This window comes from Danio rerio, chromosome 13 (assembly GCF_049306965.1).
Source record: "Danio rerio strain Tuebingen ecotype United States chromosome 13, GRCz12tu, whole genome shotgun sequence".
NCBI classification, from domain to species: domain Eukaryota; kingdom Metazoa; phylum Chordata; class Actinopteri; order Cypriniformes; family Danionidae; genus Danio; species Danio rerio.
Genome location: NC_133188.1, coordinates 1,719,425 through 1,745,804, shown reverse-complemented (window position 1 = coordinate 1,745,804; position 26,380 = coordinate 1,719,425). Strand labels below are relative to the sequence as shown.

At 36.3% G+C, this 26,380-nt stretch overlaps 1 protein-coding gene and 1 long non-coding RNA gene across 7 annotated transcripts in view; one reads left to right on the top strand and one right to left on the bottom strand.

Moving 5' to 3' along the window:
- The window catches only part of col21a1 (collagen, type XXI, alpha 1), a 71,425-nt gene that overhangs the window by 29,890 nt on the left and 15,155 nt on the right, over nt 1-26,380 (bottom strand). For 2 of the 6 annotated variants that reach the window (XM_017358912.4, XM_073920494.1), the window contains exons 8-16: nt 23,793-23,876; nt 22,237-22,299; nt 19,269-19,322; nt 19,131-19,184; nt 15,786-15,839; nt 13,429-13,482; nt 11,100-11,153; nt 10,966-11,019; nt 7,634-7,687 (exon numbers count right to left, since the gene is read on the bottom strand). In XM_017358912.4, the coding sequence (XP_017214401.1) occupies nt 7,634-7,687; nt 10,966-11,019; nt 11,100-11,153; nt 13,429-13,482; nt 15,786-15,839; nt 19,131-19,184; nt 19,269-19,322; nt 22,237-22,299; nt 23,793-23,876 (525 nt within the window). Of the gene's footprint in view, nt 1-7,633; nt 7,688-10,965; nt 11,020-11,099; nt 11,154-13,428; nt 13,483-15,785; nt 15,840-19,130; nt 19,185-19,268; nt 19,323-22,236; nt 22,300-23,792; nt 23,877-26,380 lie in introns of those variants that run through there. The other 4 variants (XM_073920496.1, XM_068212984.2, XM_073920497.1 and 1 more) reach the window with 4 other exon arrangements.
- On the top strand, nt 14,059-20,916 carry LOC141377091 (uncharacterized). Its single transcript, XR_012389063.1, has 5 exons — nt 14,059-14,109; nt 14,296-14,376; nt 14,858-14,969; nt 16,164-16,243; nt 19,142-20,916. It is a non-coding gene; the product is annotated as an uncharacterized lncRNA (long non-coding RNA).

Here is a 26,380-nt window from a genome sequence, read left to right as displayed (position 1 = left end):
CTGTATTTTAAGCCACATGAAAACAAACCTTTAACTAAGACTATTAGTTTAATAAACTGCTAATTAGCTGCTTATTAATAGTTAGTAAGGTAGTAGTAAGATTGAAGTATTTGTGACGTAAACTAAGATTCTATTTTAATGCTACCACCTGCTTCGTTATCACTCGATTGAATGGTCGGTTTGAGTGGTTATCAGCTGATAGACATGGGCCAGTAGGAGCCTTCTGCACCTACTGGTAGGCACAGAAGGCTGTTATTATCCATCCACATGGGTAATCAGCTATACTAATAGAGGAGACTCCAGATCTGTTTTTACATAAGTGTGACGTTTGGGTTTAGGGTTGGGGTTGATGTTATCCATTCATTTTCTTGTCGGCTTAGTCCCTTTATTAATCCGGGGTCGCCACAGTGGAATGAACCGCCAACTATATCCGCTGCGTAAAAACGTGCTGGATAAGTTGGCGGTTCATTCCACTGTGGCGACCCCGGAATAATAAAGGGACTAAGTTGACAAGAACATGTATGAATGAATGAATGGCAACTTTTAATATCAATTAATTTGTTTTTCCTACTAGGCTAGCGAAGGCTGATTTGCGAACAAAAGGTTCTTTTTAACTGGATCTTCTAAGTGTACTGATTGAACCAGTCCACCAAATCAAACAGAATTTTTTTAAATGATTCACGTCCCCAGTAAGCACTTATCCACAAATGACTTACATTTTAAATCCCAGGCTCATTTTGAAAACGTAGTTCCACGGACGTTTCTGGAGACCGTGAATTGTGTAGCCGGAGGTACATATGGCTGCATTTAATTTTTTTAAGCGAACACTACGGGGCGGTATGACGGCGTTTCCTTTCGCGCTAACCAGCTGACCGCTTACCTCGGTGTGGAGGGCTTTCCTGCCACAACCGGTTTGTCCGATTAGCTTGTATGCATGTCCTAAAGTGCAAGTGACTATCAGAAAAAAATGTATACAATGCCATCCCGGACGAGCCCCCGTTTTTTTACACAGTTGAGTGACAATCATGCACTCTAAGACAGGGGTTCCTAACCTTTTTTGCCTGCGACCCCCAAAATGATAATGCCAGTGACTTGTCACCCCTAATATCCTCTGAGGTGGTTATAAATGCAGAAACCTTGCATGTGTCACACCTGCTGCAGTGCCCTCTGCTGGTTTTCAAGGGCACCAGTTTTTGTTTTGGTTTTTGTGTTTTGTATCCTAGTCATGTGATCACTCCTTGTTTCCAGCTGTCCCTCATTGTCTAATTAGTTCTGTCTTTATAAGCCCTGTTATGTTGTGTTTAGTTTGCCTTCATATTTTCAATGTTCTGTTTAGGTCTGTCGTGCTTTATTCGTGATCTGGTTTATCGTGTTTGGTTTGTTTGTTTGTTCACTTTGTTTAGTATCATTACTATGTTTTTAGATACCTGTTTAGTTTGTGTTTGATTCATTTTTGCACTTCATGTTTTCGTAGATTTTGGCACCTTGCCTGTCCCTTTGTCATTTTTTTTTTTTGGATCTTTATTGTTTGGCAATAATTGTGTTTTGCTGCACTTGGATCTTTCCCTTGGTTTTGTGATACAAAGTCGTGACAGCATGCAATGGCACACACACACACACACACCAATAGACCCAAGTCTATTCCTCGTTTAAATTTTTTCATGTATGTGAGGGCTGTAAATGTGCCAGTAAGTTGAACCTGGTGTTATAAAATCAATCTGCTGCATCTGACACTCTTGCTGTCTTTACTAAAATGTAATTACCCCAGGGGTCACAATCCAACAGAACTAGTAACTACAGTATAAATTATATAGTAACTATAAACGACTCTTTGTTCTCTTGAGTAGGTTATGGATAAAATATGTTCATTTTTATGGTTTAAAAAAATTAATACATTTTTGGAAATCACAAGGCGACCCCCCCTCCTTCATTGTCTTGCAAACCCTCTTCTGCTTTAAGATACTATAGCAATCAAATATCACATCATTTGTATCCCACAGACTCATGCAATAACGGTATGCTTTAAATGCCATGCTAAAGTGCAAGCGATCTATCAGATCAGTTACTCTATCAGAAAGAAAAAGTAGTTGTAATAAAAAAAAACTGCTATCCCGGACGAGCCCCCGCTTTTTACACAGGTAAGGGAACTTCACAAGCAAGCATGCACCGTCAGACACATCATTAACTCCCACATCATTTTCCAACACGCAAAAAACTATTTTATATTACAGAGACACACCCTGATTGGCTTGTTTTACATTTATCCCGCCAAGTCTCAATGATTATGAAACAGTAAAAACCGTATATCAAACTGCATTCAAACATGCGGAACAATACATGGAAAGATTGATGCCTCTGTTTGCTGCTTTTAGAAAGCGTAGCATTTTAGCTCTTTGGAAAGTTAAGATTAACAGCAGAACATGCCAAGACGTGCCAAGATTTGTCATTTTTTTCATTTTAAAGCATCTCTGTGGTCGTGCATTTCCTCTCTGAATGCTTCCTTTTTATGATGTATGTGCGCCAATCTGCAGAAAACATTTCCTCGCTTCAACGTTTTCCAGCAGCTCTATTTATGTAAAACACTGCAATCAGCAAGACGTCTTTAAAAATGCTCAGGGCAGTGCAAGCAAAGATATATTTGTCAGCAGTCAATAAATTATTCAAATCAATGCCATATCTACAAAACTTCATTTAACATGACTCATAAATCAAATGACTACTGAATCATCCCACGAAAGGATGTGTTTCAAACATATTAAATGAAGTTATGAGCAAATGTACCCAGATGAGCCTGTGCTATCATTTCAGCGGTTGTTATCTGGGAATAACATACCTTGAAATTCATTCATTCATTCATTTTCTTGTCGGCTTAGTCCCTTTATTAATCCGGGGTCGCCACAGCGGAATGAACCGCCAGCTTATCCAGCAAGTTTTTACGCAGTGGATGCCAGCCGCAACCCATCTCTGGGAAACATCCACACACACATTCACACACACACTCATACACTACGGAAAATTTAGCCTACCCAATTCACCTGTACCACATGTCTTTGGACTGTGGGGGAAACCGGAGCACCCGGAGGAAACCCACGCGAATGCAGGGAGAACATGCAAACTCCACACAGAAACGCCAACTGAGCCGAGGCTCGAACCAGCGACCTTCTTGCTGTGAGGCGACAGCACTACCTACTGCGCCACTGCTTCGCCCTACCTTGGAATGCCGCAATGAAACCAATCAGAGTCAAGTATTCCAGACAGCGTGTAATAGTACTATATAAAACACATATGGTGTTATCGTGCAGGGGAACACGAATATCAAACACCAATCCAAATACAGGAGCTAAGCAAAAGGCCATGCTATTACAAGTACAGGGCCGGGCATCAGACTCTTCTGCCGACACAGAGGAACTGTTTCCATGATTCATGTGTGTGTGTGTGTGTGTGTGTGTGTGCATGACTTTTCCCCTCAACCCTTTTAAAAGTTGCACTGTTGTGATTATGTGCATCTCGTATATCAGCGCTGTAGGTCTAACCTGAGAAACAGCTGTCTGGACTTCAACGGTCTGAACATCGTCTTACTGAAGTGAAAGAAAAGTCAATGTATAAAATGTTTTAAGCAACTTTTGCCAAGTATAATGTTTGAATGTGCAAATGTTGATGCTGTGAAATGTTATTGGCAGGCGTTTTTTGAACAGGACCTGAACACAGGGGAAAATATAACACACGCTACAGTTAAGTGGCTTACATTCATTCATTCATTCATTTTCTTTTCAGCCTAGTCCCTTTATTAATCTGGGGTTGCCACAGCGGAATGAACCGCCAAATTATCCAGCATATGTTTTACGCAGCGGATGCCCTTCCAGGTGCAACCCATCCCATCACCCATGTATAAAGGCGAATCCAGTAGTCACTATAACAGGCGAGAGGTCGGAAGGCAGGCAACAGACAGGGATAACTAGGAACAAGGCTAAGGTAAACGCACGGAAGAACAAGACTAAGAAGCCATGTTGAATTATCACTAACAGTAAACAAGACTCGGCCATGGAAGTGAGTGTGTGTGCTGCTTAAATAGTGTGTAATTAGTCTTTGACAATGCTCAGGTGGTGCGAGTGTAATCAGTCAGAATGAGGAAGCGCGTGTGTGTGTGTGTGTGTGTGTGTGAGCGAAGTGCATGTATGAAAATGGAGTCCAACGATGGCGGATTTGTAGTCCATTAGTGTTTGTGTGTGAGATCTAGCGATCTATGAAGTACAATGGTAATCGTGACATAGTGGGCCTCTCTCCACCAAAGTAAAGGAGTAAAGAGTAAAACTAAAGTAAAGAGAAAGTAAAGGGGCTGAATGGAGGAGGCTCGTTCTTTATTCTCGCACTGCAGATGCTCTTTTTTACTGTTTTCTCCCCAGTAAAGCGTTCAGTTTTTACTCTTACAAAGTCCGCCATGTAAATAGCAAATGCACCATGGAGTGACGCAACTGACTCTTAAAGGGAATAAGAGACGAGACTCTGATTGGTTTAATGCAGGTTATGCTCAAAACACAACCAGAACTCATTAGGAGAAAAAGCACAGCCCTGTTAGACCACGCGCCGGGGCACATAGCGTATTTTTCCATCCTTAAAATAGCAAAAGTGGATTCAGACATGCTCCTAATGCTTTTGTTATTGATAAAATAGAGCCCACTATCTGTTTCTCATACTATGGTAGTCAAGGGTTATCTGTTTTCGTCTTTTTCAGAATATCTTCTTTTAATTTGGAAAGGTTTGAAACCACATGAGCATGAATAAATAGTGAGTACATTTTCTAAATTTCAAAATGGGGTAAGAAAAATGATATTATGTCAAAAGGAAAAACATGATTATATTGCTTTTTTAAGAGAAAAACTCACTTTATTTTGACTTATTATTTTCTAAAACAAGACAAGATATTTTGCATGTCTATAAAATGATTCTTAGTTTCAGCATTGCTAGATATTTAGACTAGAAGCAAGACAAGCGTTTTTTTTTTTTTTTTGCAGTGTAATTAGCGAGCTGACATGCTTTTTGTGGACACTTCACTATATTGATTTACTCTTCACAGACTAGTGTTAGTAATACTTTAAATGGTCTCTCGAGAGGTTGAATATGAAAATAGCTGGTCCTGTGGTTTATGAATGAACAGCAAAACAAACAATGTTTTACAATTTTAGCATATCCAACAAAGCCATGGTGCATTTTCCACGATAAGCGGAAGCAGATGTTTGGTCTGAGTTTGTTCTACAGGGACCATTAAAGAGAACATGGAAACTTGTTGCAGAAAGTACCTTCCATTGCTTTGAGGACATAAATTGTCAAGTCACTGAAAAAGACATAGTGCAGAGTGAAAACTAACTTGTGCATTACATTGCATGACCAGTTTTCTATGCAGAGCAGGCCAATAAATGACTTTATTGAACTTTGTAATGTTATTTTATTGAACACTGCAAAAACAACCATATTAAGTGCAATATTTTGCTTTGAAATAAGATAATTTTGCTTACCCCATTGGCAGATTGTTTGAATGCATGACTATTTGGTATCATGGCTTTGCAATCAAAAAATGTGCTTGAAGTAGAGGTCAAAGGGGCAAAAACTGCCAACGTAATAAAAGGGTAGTCAATTTGAACAGTAGACAAATTGGTTTAACAAAAACCTTAAACAGAGCGAGTAAATAATGACGATTAATTTTGCATGCAATATCTTTTAACAGACATTTCTGTTTTATAATCAGGTTTTGCATTGTGTTGATCACCGCTTGTTGATTTCCAATGTAAAAATCTGAGTTCTGAAGCAGATCTAAAATCGAAGACAATGCATTTGTGTCATGGCTGCACGACACTGGAAAATGATTGGATATTGGATATTGTTGGTGAGTACTGCTATAACAGTATCTCTTACGATATAAATGCTATTTTTATTAGCTATGTTTTTAAACAATTTATTTATTGAATGATATTAAAACAAAAGACTATGAGATATTTTTCAGACCTATTTCTTTCTTCTTGTCGGCTTAGTCCCTTTATTAATCCGGGGTCACAACAGTGGAATGAACCGCCAACTTTACAAAACAGCTAGTTTTTACACAGCGGATGCCCTTCCAGCCGCAACCCATCTCTGGGAAACATCCACACACACACTCATACACTACGGACAATTTAGCCTACCCAATTCACCTGCAGCATGTCTTTGGACTGTGGGGGAAACCCACACGAAGGCAAGGAGAACATGCAAACTCCACACAGAAACGCCAACTGAGCCGAGGTTCGAACCAGCGACCTAGGAACCTTCTTGCTGTGAGGCGACAGCACTACCTACTGTGCCACTGCCTCGCCTTTTTCAGACCTAATTAATTCTGTCAAAAAAAAAAAAAACAGTAGAAGACGTGCAAACATTTAGTCTTCAAAATACTGTATGAGTGAAAACATCAGCAGATATTCAGGCTCTGATTGACTGTTGTCATTGTCCCGCCATTAGTGTTTATTTTTAGCTCTGGGTTCAGCTTGGGGCCGCTCCAACCAATAGCTGAACAGCAATTACTGGGGAGGCGGGGCCAAAGATAGTAAAGCCCTATCTTATTGGTCAAATTTAGATAAACTAATGCATAAAATAAATTAATCGCACACATCTGCAATACATACAGTTGTATGAATGAATCGCCCTCCTGTGAATATTTTTCAACATTTCCCTAATTATTGTAAACAGATTCGGGAATTGTTCACAGTATTTCCTCTAATATTTGTTCTTCTGGAGAAAGTCTTATTTGTTTAATTTCGGCTGGAATAAAAGCAGTTTTTAATTGCTTTAAAGCCATTTTAAGGTCAATAGTATTAGCCCCCTTCAGCAATATTAGTGTTGGATTGTCTCCAGAACAAACCACTGTTATACAATAACTTGCCTAATTACCCTAACTTAACCCTAATTACCCCAGTGAAGCCTTTAAATGTCACATTAAACTGAACACTAGTGTCTTGAAGAATATCTAGTCTAATATTATGTGCTGTCATCATGGCAAAGAGAAAAGAAATCAGCTATTAGATGAGTTATTAAAACTATTGTGATTAGAAATGTGTTGACAAAATCTGCTCCCCGTTAAACAAAAATTGAGGAAAAAATATATACAGGAGGGCGAATAATTTAGACTTACACTGTAAATTGCACATATATTATCGCGATAACGATACTTTTACGATATATTGCGTCTAACTTGTATACATTAAGTTTGTTGCTTGTCCTAAGACTATCTGGCTCCACTTACAGCATTAGCAGGCTTCATATTTGAGACGTTCTCCCAGAAGAGGCATGAAACTATCACTCGCAGGCCTATTTCTCTAAAGATGATCTTCACCTGGCAGCTCTAGATTGCTCAACTGCACTGCTGAGTCACTTCTCCTCAGGCTATACGCTCAAATCTCCACTGCCCAGTCCAGGTGCAAAGACTTAAGCACCAATAAGACTTCAAATCATGTCAGTTCAGTCGGCCAAACTGGAACATTGTATTAGACGCAGTGAAAAGGAGGGGAGGGGGTCAGTTTTCTTCAACGCTGTCTGGTGTTATTCAACTGCAGTCCACCCACTAAAACACCTGGCAATGATCTTAGCCGTTTTTTTAAGATATACTCACAGGATGTCCCTCTCTTCCATCCAGTCCAGGAATTCCAGGCGGTCCTGGATCTCCCTGAGGAGGCACAGATCACAGAGTCAGGATAAAAGTGCGAGAAATCTCTTTGTCTGAACTTGGAGATGGCATCGGAAAGTATGCTTTATTTATGCACTGTTTGGTGCAATGGACTCATTTCACAAGACACATCAGCATCTAAAACCCTTTAAAGTTATTAATGTATAGATTTTTTTAATGTATGAACATTTATATGTATTTAAATATGTATTATATCGTCTTTGCACCGGAAAAAAAAGGATTGAGCGCTTGTGTGAGGTGTGTGTAGTGCAGTGTGTATGGGGGCAGGAGAGTAAATCTATATTATCAGTCTCACACTGTTGTTTTCCTCTTTTGGAAGTCTTGATATCACCGTCCTGGAGTTTTTCTCCTATTATTTGAGCAAATAGGATTGTAAAATAATGATTTGTTGTGCTCTCCCGTTCACTGCGCTCTCTGTTAACCAACTGTGATGAATTCTGCTGCTGAGAAACATGCAATTGTGAAAAGGCTCCGGACACTTTAGAAAAAAATGTACAGTGTTTCTAGCCACGTATATACACCCACTGGCCAGTTTATTAGGTACACCTGTCCACCTACTTGTTAACGCAAATTTCTAATCAGCCAATCACATGCATCAAAGTGCGAGAAATCTCTTTGTCTGAACTGGGAGATGACAGTGCATTGGAAAGTAGACATCATTTATGCACTTCTGTTTGGTGCAATGGACTCATTTCACAAGACACGTTTAAGGTTCATCAGCATCTTAAACCCAAAGTTTTTAATGTATAGATTTAATTTAATATATATTTAAATATATATTTAATATATATTTAAGTATGTATTATATCATCTTTGCACCGAAAAAAAAGGACTGAACGCTTGTGTGAGGTGTGTGTAGTGCAGTGTGTATGAGGGCAGGACAGTAAATCTGACATTATTCTCTCTTCTGGCTGCCGTTATCAGTCTCACACTGTTGTTTTCCTCTTCTGTAAGTCTTGATAACACTGTCCTGGAGTTTTTCTCTTATTATTTGAGCAAATAGGATTGTAAAGTAATGATTTGTTGTGCTCTTCTGTTCACTGCGCTCTGAGTTTAACAACTATGATGACTTCACTGCTGAGAAACACATCAGAAAAAAAATGTACAGTGATGTATCAGCATATCTGTTTATTATAAATTAAATAGATGCATGAAATAATGTTTTTTGGACATGAAAAAATGAGCTTTGAATTTAATATTACACTTTTACACATTTAACATGACATTTTCACACAGTTTTACACTGCAAAAAATGTGGTTCTTGCAGAGTTTTTGTCTCATTTTTAGTCCAAATATCTACTAATTCTTAAATCAAGAAGCATTTTCTAGACAAGCAAAACATATTGTCTTGTTTTAAGAAGTAATACATTAAAATGAAGTGAGTTTTTCCTTTAAACAACCAAAATAATCTGGAAAGTAAAAGTATGTCAAATGGAAAAAATAGATTGTTTTGGGATATTGTTTCTTAAAACAAGACAATTTCTTGCTTGTCTGGAAAATGCTTCTTGATTTAAGAATTTATTTAATAATTGGACTAGAGTTTCATAACTTAATTTTGATAGTAGCAGGTGATATGACTGAGCACGACTGGCTTCTCATCTGTGATCAGTAAAAATCCAATCAGAGTGATCCAAGCTTACTATAAATGGATAGTTTTCTCCCTACTGCTCTATCTTCGTTTTGGAAAAAGCCCCTTTTCCACCCCATCTCCTCCTTTTTTCAATCCAATAGAGCAGCTTTGGGATGTGGTGGAACGGGAGATTGGCATCATGGATGTGCAGCCGACAAATCTGCAGCAACTGTGTGATGCTATCATGTCAATATGGAGCAAAATCTCTGAGGAATATTTCCAGTACATTGCTGAATCTATGCCATGAAGGATTAAGGAAGTTCTAAATGCAAATGGAGGTCAAAATTGGTGTACCTAATAAAGTGGCCGATGAGTGTATATTAATAAATTACAGTATATATATATATATATATATATATATATATATATATATATATATATATATATATATATATATATATATATATATATATATATGTATGTATGTATGTATGCATGTGTATATATGTATGTGTATATATATATATGTGTGTGTGTGTGTGTGTGTGTATATATATATATATATATATACATACATATACATATACTAGTCTTATATATATATATATATGTATGTATGTATGTATGTATGTATGTATGTATGTATGTATGTATGTATGTGTGTATGTATGTATGTGTATATGTATGTATATGTGTGTGTGTGTGTGTGTGTGTGTGTGTGTGTGTGTGTGTGTGTGTGTGTGTGTGTGTGTGTGTGTGTGTGTGTATATGTGTATATATGTGTGTGTGTGTGTGTGTGTGTGTGTGTGTGTGTGTGTATATATATATATATATATATATATATATATATATATATATATAAGACTAGTATCTTGTATTTTATGCAGTCAAGTAATTGGATTTAAATAGTTTTTAATCGTATAATTAGTTGTAACAAGTTTTAACTATTTATTTTTTGCTAATACAAAGTTTAACTTAATATTTTCAGTCAGTTTGCCTGATGTAAGCTGAGATGACTTAAATAGTTACTTTGATTCAACTAAAAATGTAATGCAGCAGTATTGTGTGTTTGTTTACAGTGAATTCGGTGTCTCTTGACTGAGAACATGAGGCGCAGTGAAGGATTATTGATGTCTCTTGAAGCGTGATTAAGATGCAGTAAATCTTTCCCATATGCTTTTAATCCTTTGTCCATAAACAAAAAGGTTTGTAAGCAAAGACTATTTAAGCATGGCGAGTGTATTTGTAGCATAACAATTGTTTAACAAGAAAAGTCCTGTTGATAAGCTGCCCAGCACACCTCCATTGGCTGAACCTTAAGGGAACAGTGCATGTTTAAAGATCTGAAACCAAGCAAATAACCCAGGATTTATCATATAGGCAACCACCAAAATGTCGGCGAACATCTTGGTTTAATAAAAGCCATGTGTAAGCCTGGAAAAAGACACTGTAGATCAGCATGAAGGAGGAAACGATGGTGCAAAACCTTTTATGGCTTTCCATGCGGAGATTCTGTACTAGCATACTTTTTCATGCGATTCTGTCAGATAATACTGCATTTTGAAATCATGCGTAGCCTCCTTAAAGCGGGCCCGCCAGATATTCTCAATGGTCCATGTTCACAATTCAAGGAAGCCATCAAACATGTTCGGCTCTTTACGGGGAGGAGAATTAGATCAGTACAGACCTTTAAACCGATTGCTCCCGGAGCCCCGTCCTTTCCATCTCTGCCAGGAGCTCCCTTGATAAACACAAAACAGGGCATTAAAGCATGAGACAAAAATAACGTGCAGACATGATTGAGGGATGTACAGTACATACAGGCTCTCCTGGATATCCAGGTGGACCAGCAAGGCCTCTGCTTCCCTTTTCTCCCTAAAATAGACAGCATGTTAATGCAGTGAAAGGCATATTGGAGCAGATTTCACAGATCACAGAGTTTATTTCTGTAATTGAGCAGATATCCACGCATCCCTTCAGTCTCTTCTTGTCATCTGGAAGATTTCGGAGTTCATTCATTCATTTGTCGGCTTAGTCCTTTTATTAATCCGGGGTCACCACAGCGGAATGAACCGCCAATTTATCCAGCAGGTCGCTGGGTTGCTGGTTCGAACCTCGGCTCAGTTGGTGTTTCTGTGTGGAGTTTGCATGTTCTCCCTGCCTTCGTATGGGTTTCCTCCGGGTGCTCCGGTTTCCCCCACAGTCCAAAGACATGCGGTACAGGTGAATTGGGTAGGCTAAATTGTCCGTAGTGTATGAGTGTGTGTGAATGTGTGTGTGGATGTTTCCCAGAGATGGGTTGCAGCTGGAAGGTCATCCGCTGCTTAAAAAAACTGGATTAGTTGGCGGTTCATTCCGCTGTGGCAACCCCGGATTAATAAAGGGACTAAGCCGACAAGAAAATGAATGAATGAATGAGATTCCTTATGGAAAGGGAATGTACCACACACCGGTAGTGACTCGGAATGTAACACACACTGGAAAATATCAATGATATCCAGCTTGTGTGTGACTTTGTGGACAGGTTTCCACGTGTCTACAACTATAGAGCAAAAGTATTTTTTAAGTTAAATAAGTTTCTTTAATCATATGCTTTTAAATGATGATTCATGTTTTAATATAGAAATTATTCATAAAATCACTTTGCCTTTTCAGTCATATTTATTTTCATAGAAATTGTAATAAAGAAGGACACTTGTTCTACACTTTTGTACCTTTTTTATGAGAACAATTGTGTATTTTCTTTTCAATTGGACCATAAATGGTACAGAACAGCATCATAAGAGGTCTTTTCTGTACCATATAAGGCAAGGCAAGTTTATTTATATGGTACATTTCGTACACAGTGGCAATTCAAAGTGATTTACTTAAACAAGAATGAAAAGACAAGTATAAGAAAATAAAAAAAAAACAATATAAATATTTAAAACAGACAAAAACAGATTAAAATGTGTTAAAACAGGTTATAAAAAAAAAAAAAAAAAAGAACAAAGTAGTGTGATCTGTCCAGCCTGATCTCACGAGAAAACGTAAGTATTTTACGTTTTGCCAGTTTAGTGGCTAATTCGTACGAATTCGTGCGAGTTCAGTCGTATGAAATGGTACGATTTTAAAAAGGAGGCGTGGCACCTAACCCCAACCGTCATTGGGGGATGAGCAAATCGTACCAAATTGTACGAATTAGATCGTACGAATTCATACGAATTAGTCACTAAATGAAAAAGTTACGAATTGCCGTGAAATTGTGTTGATCTGTCAGACGCAGCACAGTGCTTATTAAGTAAAGGCACAGCTAAACAGATGTGTGTTCAGTCTTGATGTGATTGTGCCCAATCTTGAAGCACATCTGATCATTTCTGGAAGCTGATTCCAGCAGCAGGGGGCGCTGTTAGTAGCTGAAGGCCGATTCACCCTGCTTTGACTGAACTCTTGGAATTTCTAGTTTATTTAATCCTAAAGATCTGAGTGAGGTTTGTATTCAGTGAGCAAATCTGTAATGAATAACAATAGTAATAGCTAATAGTAATAATAGTAACAATAGCTAGTAGCTATAGCTCCTAATAATACGTTAAAGTTTATTCTGAATGTAACTGGGAGCCAGTGTAAAGACTTGAGGACATGCTGTGATGTGCTCTGATTTTCTGGTTCTGGTCAGAATCCTGGCTGCAGCAAGGTACAACTTTTGCAAAGGTACAAAACTGTTGCTTAAGGAGCATTATTTGTACCACCGTGTACCTTTTTTCCTGAGAGTGTAGTAGAACGACTTGACTTGTGAAATCTATTGTTACTTTTATCAACAGCATCTAACTGAACACAAAGTACATCATGTTTCAATCCAAGATGATATCAATACTTTTCAGGACCGGGATTTATTTCCTAACTAATATCACGCAGGGAACGCTCCAGCAGTTCATTAGCTGTTATTCCAGACGGATTACAGATATGAGGTTGGCTAGGAAAACGGAGAGCCTGCGCGAAAGCCTCTGTTTACACAAAGAGTCTCAGAACAAGACTACAAAGCATTACTGCTCAACGTTCGTGTCAACCGACATAAGAAAACTGTTTTGAGGACTGCAAGAGCTGGATATAAAAAACAAGAAGCTTTATGCTCTGTTTGGAGTTTATAAAATGAAGCAGAAAATTTTAATACCGTTTGCCCATCTTTTCCTGGTGGTCCTTGTATGCCTTGATTACCAGCGGACCCCTAAGGAGAAAGCAAACAATCATTAAGGTTAAAAAAACAATGGTTGAAATTAAATAATAAGTGTGCTCTTACATTTAAAGTTCACAGTACAACAGAGAAACACTTCAAAATCACTTACAAAGCTACATGGATGCCAAACAAATAGGCAGCTGCAATCTTTCTTTCTTTCTTCCTTCCTTTCTTTCTTTCTTTCTTTCTTTCTTTCTTTCTTTCTTTCTTTCTTTCTTTCTTTCTTTCTAATGAAGTTTATATATTATTATTATTATTATTATTATAGAAGTATAGTCCGATTTTTTTGTAATTAGAAAAGAACAAAACATTATTAAAAATTATTAGAATTATTTAAAATAATTCTAATAATATTCTAATAAATATTAGAATAGCTTAAAATGAAGACGCTGAAATATTGATGCATAAAATTGGCGTCGATTTTACCTGTAAGAGACGCAAAATTAGTTTTAGCGAAACAGAAATCAGTTCATGCACTGGCACGAGTTTACTGACGTCGGATTGGCTGCTGTGTCTTTGGAGGGCGGGGTTTGTGAGGCGTGCGTAAAGATGACGCATGCTGTCAACAGTTTACGTTGACGCTAGCAGCATCTGTGATGAGTCTTTAATCACTCATATGTAAGTCTTCCCATTATTTCACGATATTATACAGAAAATATAGTTCTTGATTAAATATTATAATTATTAACTTTTATTATAAAATTGCTTTTAAGCGAACTGGCGGTTATTGACCTCAAGTAGCATCCAGAATATTCACAATATTAAATGTTACATCATTTAAACATTAACGTACTGTATTTCTAGACTAAAACACCGAAGGAGGGTCCAGACTTGTCCAAAAGAAAGCAACATGCTCACGAAGATGCAAACTCGCACGCCATGCAGGTAAACATCAGCAAACCACAAGCAACACATGGCTAACAACACATTAAATGGATCACTTATCTTGTTTACATCAAGCTTTTCTTCAATGATGCAATCTAGTATTAAATATTAAATAAATATTTAATAAATGTAAGCTTTAAGAAAGTTTAAATTCATAAGATTGCTTTGAGAAACTTTTTAAGGCTCATCGTTTTTAGTAAAGCATTTAATTTGTGATTTTCCAGTGCAACTTATTTAGTAATTTTGTTTTATTATTGTTTTACTGATTATTGTGGTGTGATTTATTACTGTGATTTTATGCAAGATTGTTTAGATTTTTTTTATTTATTCTTATTTTGTTTCTATACACTGTAGTGCTTTGAGTGTAAGAAGTGCATCATAAATAAAATATTATTAAATTAAGTATTATTATTATTATTAAATTTACATAAGAAATGTTAGAAACACCTAGCATACACACTATTGAATAACATTTAAACAGTGCTGTGTTTCTAGCCTCAAACATTGAATGATGGTAAATACTTGTTGTCTAGGAGAACTGAAGCCTGCTCATGAAGATGCAGACTCATCCGTCATGATAAGCAGAAGTACAGGTAAGCACCAAGTATCATAATTTTATTTTTATTCTTTTTTATCTTAGTGTTTAGACTAATATACATGCATATGTTGGTCATTGAGTTCCCCCATGTTTTCAAAGTGTCATCATTTGTTGTAATTATTTTACTACATTGTGATAATGTCATGATATGATGATTTTGGGCAATGTTATAACTGTGGAGAACTGTAAAGCACCATAATTTCAAGAGGAGCACATGAAATGATTAATCGTGGCTGGTCTCTCATCTGCAATCATTGATAAACCAATCAGATTAATCCTAACCTAAATAGCCCATTACACCTTACTTTTATTAGGTACACCTGTCCAACTGCTTGTTAAAGCAAATTTCTAATCAGCCAATCACATGGCAGCAACTCAATGCATTTAGGCATGTAGACATGGTCAAGACGATCTGCAGTTCAAAGCGAGCATCAGAATTGGGAAGAAAGGGGATTTAAGTGACTTTAAACGTGGCATGGTTGTTGCTGCCAGACGGGCTGCTCTGAGTATTTCAGAAACTGCTTATCTACTGGGATTTTCACGCACAACCATCTCTAGGGTTTACAGAGAATGGTCTGAAAAAGAGGAAATATCCAGTGAGCGGCAGTTCTGTGGGTGCAAATGCCTTGTTGATGCCAGAGGTCAGAGGAGAATGGCCAGATTTCAAAGTCGCCAGTGTGTGTAAATGGAAAGATATTTTGAGCACCAATAATTAATTGTAACCCATTGTTCTACTATCAGCAACAAAGTTCAGTAAAATTATTTAATTTATATATTAAGTATAAAACAACACTTGAAACTTAAAACTGACCTTTTCACCTGTTTTACCAGGTGGCCCAGGTAAACCTGGAATACCTCTGTCACCCTAAAGACAAACACACACAAAAGATTTCAGTAATTTAAACGGAAATAGTTATACATCCACATGAATTAAGTTCATACATATGCTAAGTACAATCATCATTGCCAAAACACTCTTGTGACACAAAGTTTCTGAGAGACGTTGTCTGATTGGTTATCAACCCTTAATGTGTTTATGCCTTTATTAAGATTTTCATTCGAATGTTTACTTTCACTGTTTCATTTAGGGAAACTCCTGTTCTCAGATAAATGAGTTATTTCTCTGAACTTTTTTAATAAATAGGTGTATAAAATGCTGCCTGTCCAGACTGAAAGTCTTTGGTTGCAGGTAATGGGTGAAGTGCAGGAGAAACCAGGAGACGAGAAGACTGAGAAATGAGGAGATCAGGAGTCGGAGGCAACATCCAGGTGAGTTGGGATTAGATTTGAGTCAATGATGAATCAAAAACAGTGTTCACATGCAAGTTCGATAAACTGATTGAGTTTAAATGGATGCATTTTTGGTCCAGATTAGGAGACAACAAGAACGAGAAACTGTGCCTTGCTGCTTAACTTTACCAAGCCGTAAATTGCTCATTGTTATGGCCGAAACGAGTCACCTGGGTCAGATTATGAAGTGAGGACTGATGGGACATTATTCTGCTCCCCTTCACAGAGTGAATTTCAGAAATACATGACATTTATGGCATTTCATTCTACAAAAACAGCAGCTTCAATTTACTTTCCATGCGTAATTATGCCATTTCTAAATCACTCAATCAACAACACTTGCATGTAGAGGTCTGCATTTCCAAGGCTGTCCCGCAGGCGCCGCAGGACCCGACCAGATTTCTGCGGCGCGGGAATAAATTTCCGAATAACTCACGGGAGCGGTCGGTAACAGGTTTAATTTGGGACAGGAGTGATATTGCTAAGCGAATGAGAGAGAGAGAGAAAGCTTTGCCTGTGTGTGTGTGCTTGGTGCTTGTGTGTATGTTAGTGCGTGCGCGCGAATGAGAGAGAGATGTGTGTGTGTGTGTGTGTATATATATATATATATATATATATATATATATATATATATATATATATACACACACACACACACACACACTCGGGCCAGTTCCGGCTAGATTCTCGCCTGCCGGAGACTTACCACTCGGCCCGGCTCCGGCTGCCGGACTCAGGCTGGATGCTCGTGGACTCGCTGCCCGATTCCGGCCCGAATCAATCGGGTCAGATGCGGCGGCCGTAAGCGAGCCGACGCTGCCGCATCCGCGCCGGAATCGGCCCGAGAGTAATGTGCGCTGCGGCCTGGAGCTGGCGCGACTCAGTATTTATATACCTTTATATAAAACTTTTTGGTATTACATTGGTACTTGATACATGGTATTACAAGCCTTTGAGTTGATATAACAGCAAACGCCTGTGTGTCTGCTTGGTGCTTGTGTGTGTGTTAGTGCGCGCGTGTATGAGAGAGAGAGAGAGCTTTGTCTGTGTGTGTGCTTGGTGCTGTGTGTGTGTGTGTTTATACAGACAGCTTGGCTGTCTGGACTGTATAGCTGGGTGATTGTCGGTTATGTTCTCCCCCGCTGTTTAGCGGGATCGGGCGCGGCGGGCAGAAAACGGGGCGGGTCGGGCAGCGGGACAACAAATTCTTAATATAAGCGGGAGCGGTCGGGTTCGGGCTAAAACCTGGCGGGTGCGGGCGGGAGCGAGATTCAAAATTTAGTCCCGCGCAGATCTCTACTTGCATGTCCACTCCAATGGATTAGGAAAGGTCTACACCTATTATACATCTATTCAACTTCATTTGAATAGAGTTCACTTAGGCGTGCATTTCCCAAACATTGACTTAACACATGGCTGAACTATGATAGTACGACACATCAATTGGGAAAAGAACGATGTAGTGACAGACTACAGAGATGTAGTTTCTCTGTCACAGATCTGTCGTTTGAACCACGTTAGATATAAGGTAAAACGTCCATAATGACGCTCTAAATGGTGTGAAATGACAACATCTTAAAAGGGAAAAAAACATAACTTTTTGTGCAAATTATATTGATTTACAAGCACACACATTTAAAAAAATCTAATACTAGTTTTGGTAAAAACATGCACACGTTTAACATATTAATTGAAATATATAAACGGCACATAAACTGCCTATGTTTCTTTTACAAATATTATTGAGAGTTTTCAATATTCTATTCTAAAACATACAACCACTTAGCTAACACGTATTCTAATCTCATATAAATCATAATTGTTAATCGTTGTAATAGTAAGCTATTTATTAAGAAATGAAAAAAATCCTACTTAATAAAAATAATGATTATTATTATTTTTTTTATTATTATTAATTGGGATTTTGTTTATTTATATATTTTTTATTTATTGTAAAAGTCCAAATTTGAATGTGTCAGATTGTAAATAAAGACTTTTACAAGTTGACACATGCAAACCACTGCAGAAATGTTCTAACCAGCACACCCATGTCATATAGTGATACAGTTCTTAACAAATAACCTGCTTTAAATTAAAACCATCAACGTATGCTATATATTTTTGTTTTCAGAAGCTTTGGAGACGTAAATTCCGCTTTTTAAAATTGGTCACCTACAGTATAGCTTTCGTCATGAGCCACGGCTGTGTAAAAATGCACTACAGATGCAATTGTCAATATGAAGATCGCTGAAACAGAACTGTAAAAATACTTTGAAAGCAAATTACACCTAAGAGTGATGACTTTAAGGTTTTTTATTATTATTATTATTATTCCAAGTTTAATGCTGGACGTTCGAAAGGAATAGGGCATAAAGGATAACTGTGAATAAAACACAACCAGGGACTATGATTCCAACTACAGCTCTACAGGTGTAACTGCAAGCGTACAAGTGCCAAATCGATGCCAAATCGACAAACTATGCTTGTAACAACACAACTTGCAACCTCAGTTATCTAATGATGGTTTTCGGAAACGCACCCCTGATCGATTGAGTGTACATGAGGCCTTTTGAGTTGGATTAAATTGCTGGTGCATTTGCTAAAGGATTATTCGGTGGTGTGTAAATGTAGCTACGTAGATCAGTGGTTTTCATCCTGGAGATTAGTCGAGAATACCAACACCTCTGCACATTTTGCATGCTCTCTTTACCTAACAAATCTCCCCAGTAGAAAGCTGCATGAACTAAACCATGTGTGACAATAAATGCAAATTGTGTGGGAATGAAGATCAGAACTGCTGATATTAATGTCTTTGCTGTATCATATAAATGCTTCATATGTTTTCATAATGAAAAACGCTCCTTACTGCTTCTCCAGGACTTCCCTTTTCCCCCTTATGTCCGTCAGCTCCACGTTGCCCCTGCCCGAACACAGATAAACAGCATGGTCAAGTGCAGCATGATGTTTGATAGGGAATGTCCATTTCTGAAGCATGCATCCATACCTCAATGCCAGGAGAGCCTTGAATGCCAGGACTTCCTCTAAATCCTGGCACACCCTTTAATGAAGAAATGACATCTCATATCAGTCTGACTCGCAGTCATGCAAATGTCATAGTCAATATAAAATAACAAAATCAAATTAGCATTACTCAATGTATTTCCCAGTCCAAAATGTGTTGAAATCAAAGCACACCTCAAAAAAAGAGCTTGCTAACTATATATGGTCCCCCTTAGAGCTTGGTTAACATCACTCATACAGTGCAACGAATGATTGGTTAACATCACTCAAACAGTGGATGCCACCACATGTTTACTCAGTGACTTGTTTCAAAGATAAATAAGCACACTCAAAATTCAGATAAGTCAGGTTAACTCAATAGCAGATCTGGGATCTGATGTTCCATAAACTAAGCTTAGAGAATCAGCCAGGCTTATTTTGGTAAGTCAGGTTTATTAATAGCGGATTCGGTTTCATAAATCAAATTTACGATAGTTTAAGCTCAGTTACAATTGCAACTTATGCTGGGAAACTAGCCTGGTCCGAGGCAGGTTAACTCTCTGGCTAAGTCAAGTTCAAGCTTAATCAAAGTAATGTTAACATTCGCCTGCTGTGATTTACTGATTAAAACATTAGTCGCCTAATCGTAAACATATATGCACCAATCATCTTTAAGAATAGAACGATAACACATTTAAATGAAAATAAGTTATATCAAACAAAACAAATACAAACTACAACATTTCAACTCATTTTTAAATGTTTATGTTGATTTTATGATTGATGTTGATTATGTTTTATTTTTTAAAAGGGTTAAATATGAATTAACTATGCTGTTCTTGCTGTGAAAGGAAAACTAATTTTAACTTGCAATGGGGAAAAAGAGGTCATCTTGAATATTTGTGCCTCGAGTTTGCAATTTATTATTAGTTTTTTGCAATCTGTACACGCCTACATGAACCATTTGTGCAGACTCCAGCTGGACGACGACAATAATGTCTTAGTTTTTTGAGCCATAAAATAAACCCCACTGGTTCTTGAAATTCAGACTTGATTTTGAATTAAAAATATTGTTGACGTGAGAATGTTGCATGATTCTCTGCTACATGTTTTTATGGGGAAGGTTTCAGTGCATCTGCCAGGACATGAGTTTTATTATAGTTTATCAAAGGCCATTCTGTTTATTTACACAGTAAGTCTTGCTGTGACTTGACCTTTACACGAATGTAGGTTAGAAAAAGGGTTTTCCCCAAATATGCCATACAGTACTTTGTTTGGTGCCCATTGACTTTTTTTTAGAAGCCATTTTTATAATTATTTTATAATATAAAATTAGTTTTTTCATTACTTACAAGTATTGTTGTTGTTTCTTTTTGTTTAGTTTGGAAAATGATGCCAAATGCCATATTTCCTTATGATTGTCATGATTGAATAGATTACCATTAATGACAAAAAGAGCAGTTTAAGTTTTTTTTTTTTTTTTTGCTCGTTTGTTTGTTGTTTGCTTTTAGTTTTATTGTAAATATATATATCCTTATATTTTGTATAATTTGTAAATGCAACAAGGTTATTGTTGTAAAATGTTTGTAAAATGTTGTATTTCAATGTGTACAAACTGAAAACAAAAAATAAAAATATTATGGTAAAATCAAAACATTTCACATTTCTTAAGCTTTATACAGTTTTCAGGTTGTTTAAATGTAGATTCAAGTAATTGTATAATGATAGTTTGTTCTGTAGACCATCGAAAAGAAATATATAGCTTAAAGAGGCAAATAATATTGACCTTAAAATGGTGTTTAAAAAAATTAAAAACTGCTTTTATTCTAGCTAAAATAAAACAAATAAGACTTTCTCCAGAAGAAAAAATATTATCAGACATACTGTGAAAATGTCCTTGCTCTGTTAAACATCATAATTTGGGAAATATTTAAAAAAGATTAAAAAAAAATTCAAAGGGGGGCTAATAATTCTGACTTCAACTGTATGTATGTATATGTTTCTTTATCTAAACAGATTAAAGTATATATATATATATATATATACAAATAACAGAGATCAAGATAATCTAATTCACAAAGGTTGACCTGGCCAAGAGGTCCGCAACACACGACTTATGAAATAATAATAATTATTATTATATTAATAATAAATAGAAAATTAAGATAATATAAAAATACAGTTTAGTTGCTCAGCTATACCACATTAAAATATTTTAAAAACACATACATTGAGAAATGGACTATTGTTTGTTAAAAAGGATAGAGCGAAACGATGTAATTGGAATGAGCTCAGACATATTTAGTTCAGACTGAAGAGTATTCCAGGATGAGGGGGCTGCATGACTGAAGGCTCGCTTCCCTATTTCAGTTCGAACCCCAGGAACAGTCAACATTTAATATTAATAACAAATATCTAAATTTCAATACGAAAACAAGATTATTTGCTTGCCCCTCTTAGTTGTGTTTGTTTTAAGGAAAACCTTGAAAGGAAAAATTTAAAGAGAGGTTAAAATATTTTTATATGTTTGGGCTGGAAACGAGACAAAGCAAGCTAAGAAAAGCCTTTTTCGCATTGTGATTCTGTAATTTTTGTACCTGAATACTGTTAAACTCTATAGAAAACCATCAAATAGTGCTATATTATACCCCATATCGCAATATTTATCTCAGACAATTAAAATATTGCAATATCAGTTGTTTCCAATATCCTGCAGCCCTTTTAAAATGATAAAAATCTTCGTCAATGCTTTTACACTTGTGGACAACATTTTATATTTGTTGTTATTACAGCAACCCAAAGAGGATCCGCTTTAGATCCAAATGCCGCATATCACCAGAAAGACCATCATGTACCCTAATACATACTGAAATGATAAGAATACCAGTTCTTAACGCATGTTCTGGAAACTTCACTGAACTCGACATGTGCTCACGTTAATTTGAGGTTGTATTAAACTGTGTAGTACTCACAGGCTTACCATCAGCACCAGCTGGACCAGGTTGACCCGGATCTCCCATTTTCCCCCGTTCTCCCTATAAAGAAGTGATTAAATGATCAATATAAATATACTGACATAATTTTATTGCAAAATAATATTCTGTTACAAAATTGTGTGCTGGTGGGGATGTGTTCATCCACCCTGAGTTGATTTTGAGGCTTAACTTGGCCACATGATTATTGATGACGCATTTTATTTTGACACATATTTTGGGAAAATGCTTTGGAATTTTTTTTTTTTTTTTTTCCAAAAACTCAACAATACACTGTGGGCAAATTGACTACCCTTTTGTTATGCTGGGGGCTGTTTTTACCCCAATTGACTTTTACTATATTGACATTTTTTGATTGCAAAGCCATGACAGCGTACTGTATAATCATGGATTCTTGATTGTTGCTGGTTTTCCCTGTTGGGAAGGCTGTTTTTGCCCCATGGCGTCCACTTATGATAACGTTTTTTATTTCAAAGCCAAATAATCATGCATTCTTGATTGTTGGTGGTTTTCCCTGTTGGAAAGAGGTAACATTTGTCATTTGTTACTGTTGAGCATCAGTTGCAGTGCAAAAAACAAAAAACAGTGCAAAGTTTCTGGCTTTTATATGGAGTAAAGTGTGAGTGTTTGAGAAAATAAAAAAGTCCCCTCAGCTTTCAGAACATAGTAAACATAGTAAGTGTATTTATGCACGCACGACATAATTTGCCGTTTTACTCAATAGAACTCAAACAAAGCCATAAACCATTTTGCACAGGCCTATCTAAAATAAAGTGTTAATGCTGCAAACTGATGATCAACAGTAAAAAATGACAAATGTTGCCTCTTTCCAACCAGCAACAAGCAAGAATGCATGATTATTTGGATTTACAATCAAAAATGTTATTATAAGTGGACGTCATGGGGCAAAAACAGCCACAAACATAACGAAAGAGTAGTCAGGTTGAACAATACACAAGGGTTAACTACCTGTAAATATGGAAGTACATCCCGGACAATGTTCAAATGCAATTGCAAATAGGATTTTTCCATATGTGGACGCATAAATTGTGTCATAATCGAAATGCAATGCAAATCATGCATTACCGTTTGCATTTCCGCTTTCGTGAACGCGCAGTGACTGCCACATTTCAAAGGAAAAAGCAAAGTCTATTTGCAAATGCATTTCCCATGTCAAGCTAAATCCTTCACCAATTGATGCTAATTAAATATATATATATAAATAAATAAATTCAATTGATTAGCACCATTATTAAATATCAATTATAGTACAGCCGTGTACTAAAGCTCTTAAATGAGCACATTGCAGTTAAAAGATCCGTCTCTCAACATATTTGGGAATGTTGTTCATTTTACGGTGATCACCTGCTGAAAAGCAGCATGTGTTTTCAAGCACAGGCTTGACCTTATAAATTTCAAACTTGCCTTTTTCTGACTTTTACGTGCAGTGCAATGGCTTTTGATGCGATGAAGAGATTATAGAAGCTATTCTGCTGTATAGACGCACTAAAGGGCTGTGGGACAGGCTATTTTACCGTCATTCCAGGGGTACCGGGTGGCCCTGGTGGGCAGATGCAGGGCTCAGGGGTTGGATCGATGTCTCCTGGTCCATTAGCACACTGAAAAAACAAACCAAAATGATTTACTATGCTGCATCTCATAAAGCATCACATGTCATTTTATCTTTATGTTAAAACTAAATTCTGTGACAAAACAGCGTACAGCTTCTCTTTATTAGTAGTATCTTTGTTATTCATTCAGCTGTACAGCCTAGTATCTGAAATAGCGAAATGTAATGGAGAGAAAGACAACCAAAACTGTTGAAGCTCTTTCATAGCACCAGTGGCGTTGCGAGGGAGGGGCTTTGGGGTCCCTGATGTATAATCTAAAGCCCCTGATCTTTTGCAATATCTTAAAAAAAAGGTTGTATAACATTTATTTTGTTATCCAAGTAATTAAAATAACCACATAAATCACACGGATTACACTTAATGCAGCTTTTGTGTCGAGTATTTAAATAGTCGGCTGTTCTACTGGCAGGTGGGAGTGGGACTGTTGTCACACGCCAAGTGTTAAAAAAAATTCCCGCCACTGCACTGTCATCATTCATTCATTATTTTGAGAAGCTGAAGCTGATGAGGTAATAATACAACTGTTTCACCAAACTGAGTAGTTCTAACTACTGATGAAGCTTAATATTTGTTTTCACAGTATAAATTGTGTGTAGCTTTGGTGTAATAACTGCAATCAATAAAATGTGCTTCATATCAATGTAAATGCATGCTAATTATTCAGAAAAATGAAAATTAAACTAGCTTTCTAGATATAATATAGATATCTAGACATATTTATCTAGATGTGATACAAATATCTAGACATTTATCTAGATCCAGTATAAATATCTAGACATATTTATCTAGATATAATATAGACATCTAGATATTTATTTAGATACAATATTGAAAGCTAGACATTTATCTAGATATGATATAGATATCTAGACATATTTATCTAGATATGATATAGATATCTAGACATATTTATCTAGATATGATATAAATATCTAGACATATTTATCTAGATATGATATAAATATCTAGACATATTTATCTAGATGTGATATAGATATCTAGACATATTAATCTAGATGTGATATAGATATCTAGACATATTTATCTAGATGTGATACAAATATCTAGACATTTATCTAGATATAATATAGACATCTAGATATTTATTTAGATACAATATTGAAAGCTAGACATTTATCTAGATATGATATAAATATCTAGACATATTTATCTAGATATGATATAAATATCTAGACATATTTATCTAGATGTGATATAGAAATCTAGACATATTAATCTAGATGTGATATAGATATCTAGACATATTTATTTAGATGTGATATAGAAATCTAGACATATTAATCTAGATGTGATATAGATATCTAGACATATTTATCTAGATATGATATAAATATCTAGACATATTTATCTAGATATGATATAAATATCTAGACATATTTATCTAGATGTGATATAGATATCTAGACATATTTATTTAGATGTGATATAGATATCTAGACATATTTATCTAGATGTGATATAGATATCTAGACATATTTATCTAGATGTGATATAGATATCTAGACATATTTATCTAGATGTGATATAGATATCTAGACATATTTATCTAGATGTGATATAGATATCTAGACATATTTATCTAGATGTGATATAGATATCTAGACATATTTATCTAGATGTGATATAGATATCTAGACATTTATCTAGATGTGATATAGATATCTAGACATATTTATCTAGATATAATATAGATATCTAGATATTTATTTAGATACAACATAGATATCTAGACATATTTACCTAGATGCAATATAGATACCTAGACATATTTATCTAGAAGTGATATAGGTAACTAGACATTTATCTTGATGTGGTATAGATACCTAGACATATTTATCTAGATACGATATAGATATCTAGACATATTTATCTAGATGTGATGTCACATCTGTTTCTGTAATAGTTGAATCACAGTGGGTTCATGCATCTCGCGTATTATTTTATAGCTATATTCTACTGTAACATGCTATGTCAGTTAGCATTGGATTATAAATTGACTTTTTTCTTATGAAAATACCTAAAATGGCCGGAGGAACATGTAAAGATTGTTTATTGTCACAGGGGATGTTCAGCGGGGTGAATTGGAACTTCTTTTTTTGGGGGGTGAGGATAGGGGGGTGTGGTTTTTGGCTGGATTTCTAAGCCCCTTATCCCTTTCGACCCTAGCAAAATTGACTGGTCTTACTAGTTGTTTCCATCAACCTATTTTTATGCATATTTAGATATTCGCATAAAAAAATAGTGGTTTGGAAATGCCAACATGCACATCAATTTTGAAAATGAACTAATAAACCTTTTATTTGATAAGAAAAAATGTGCATGAACTATGATGGAAACGCTTTTACAGAACAAATTCCAGCGTGCGCATTAAAAAGGTCATGTGATTACTGTTTCATTTCAGTATTAGTGTTGTTATATTATTAATTACCTCCAGAATAGTAAAGAGCATCTGTGCTCCGCGTCTTTAAGCG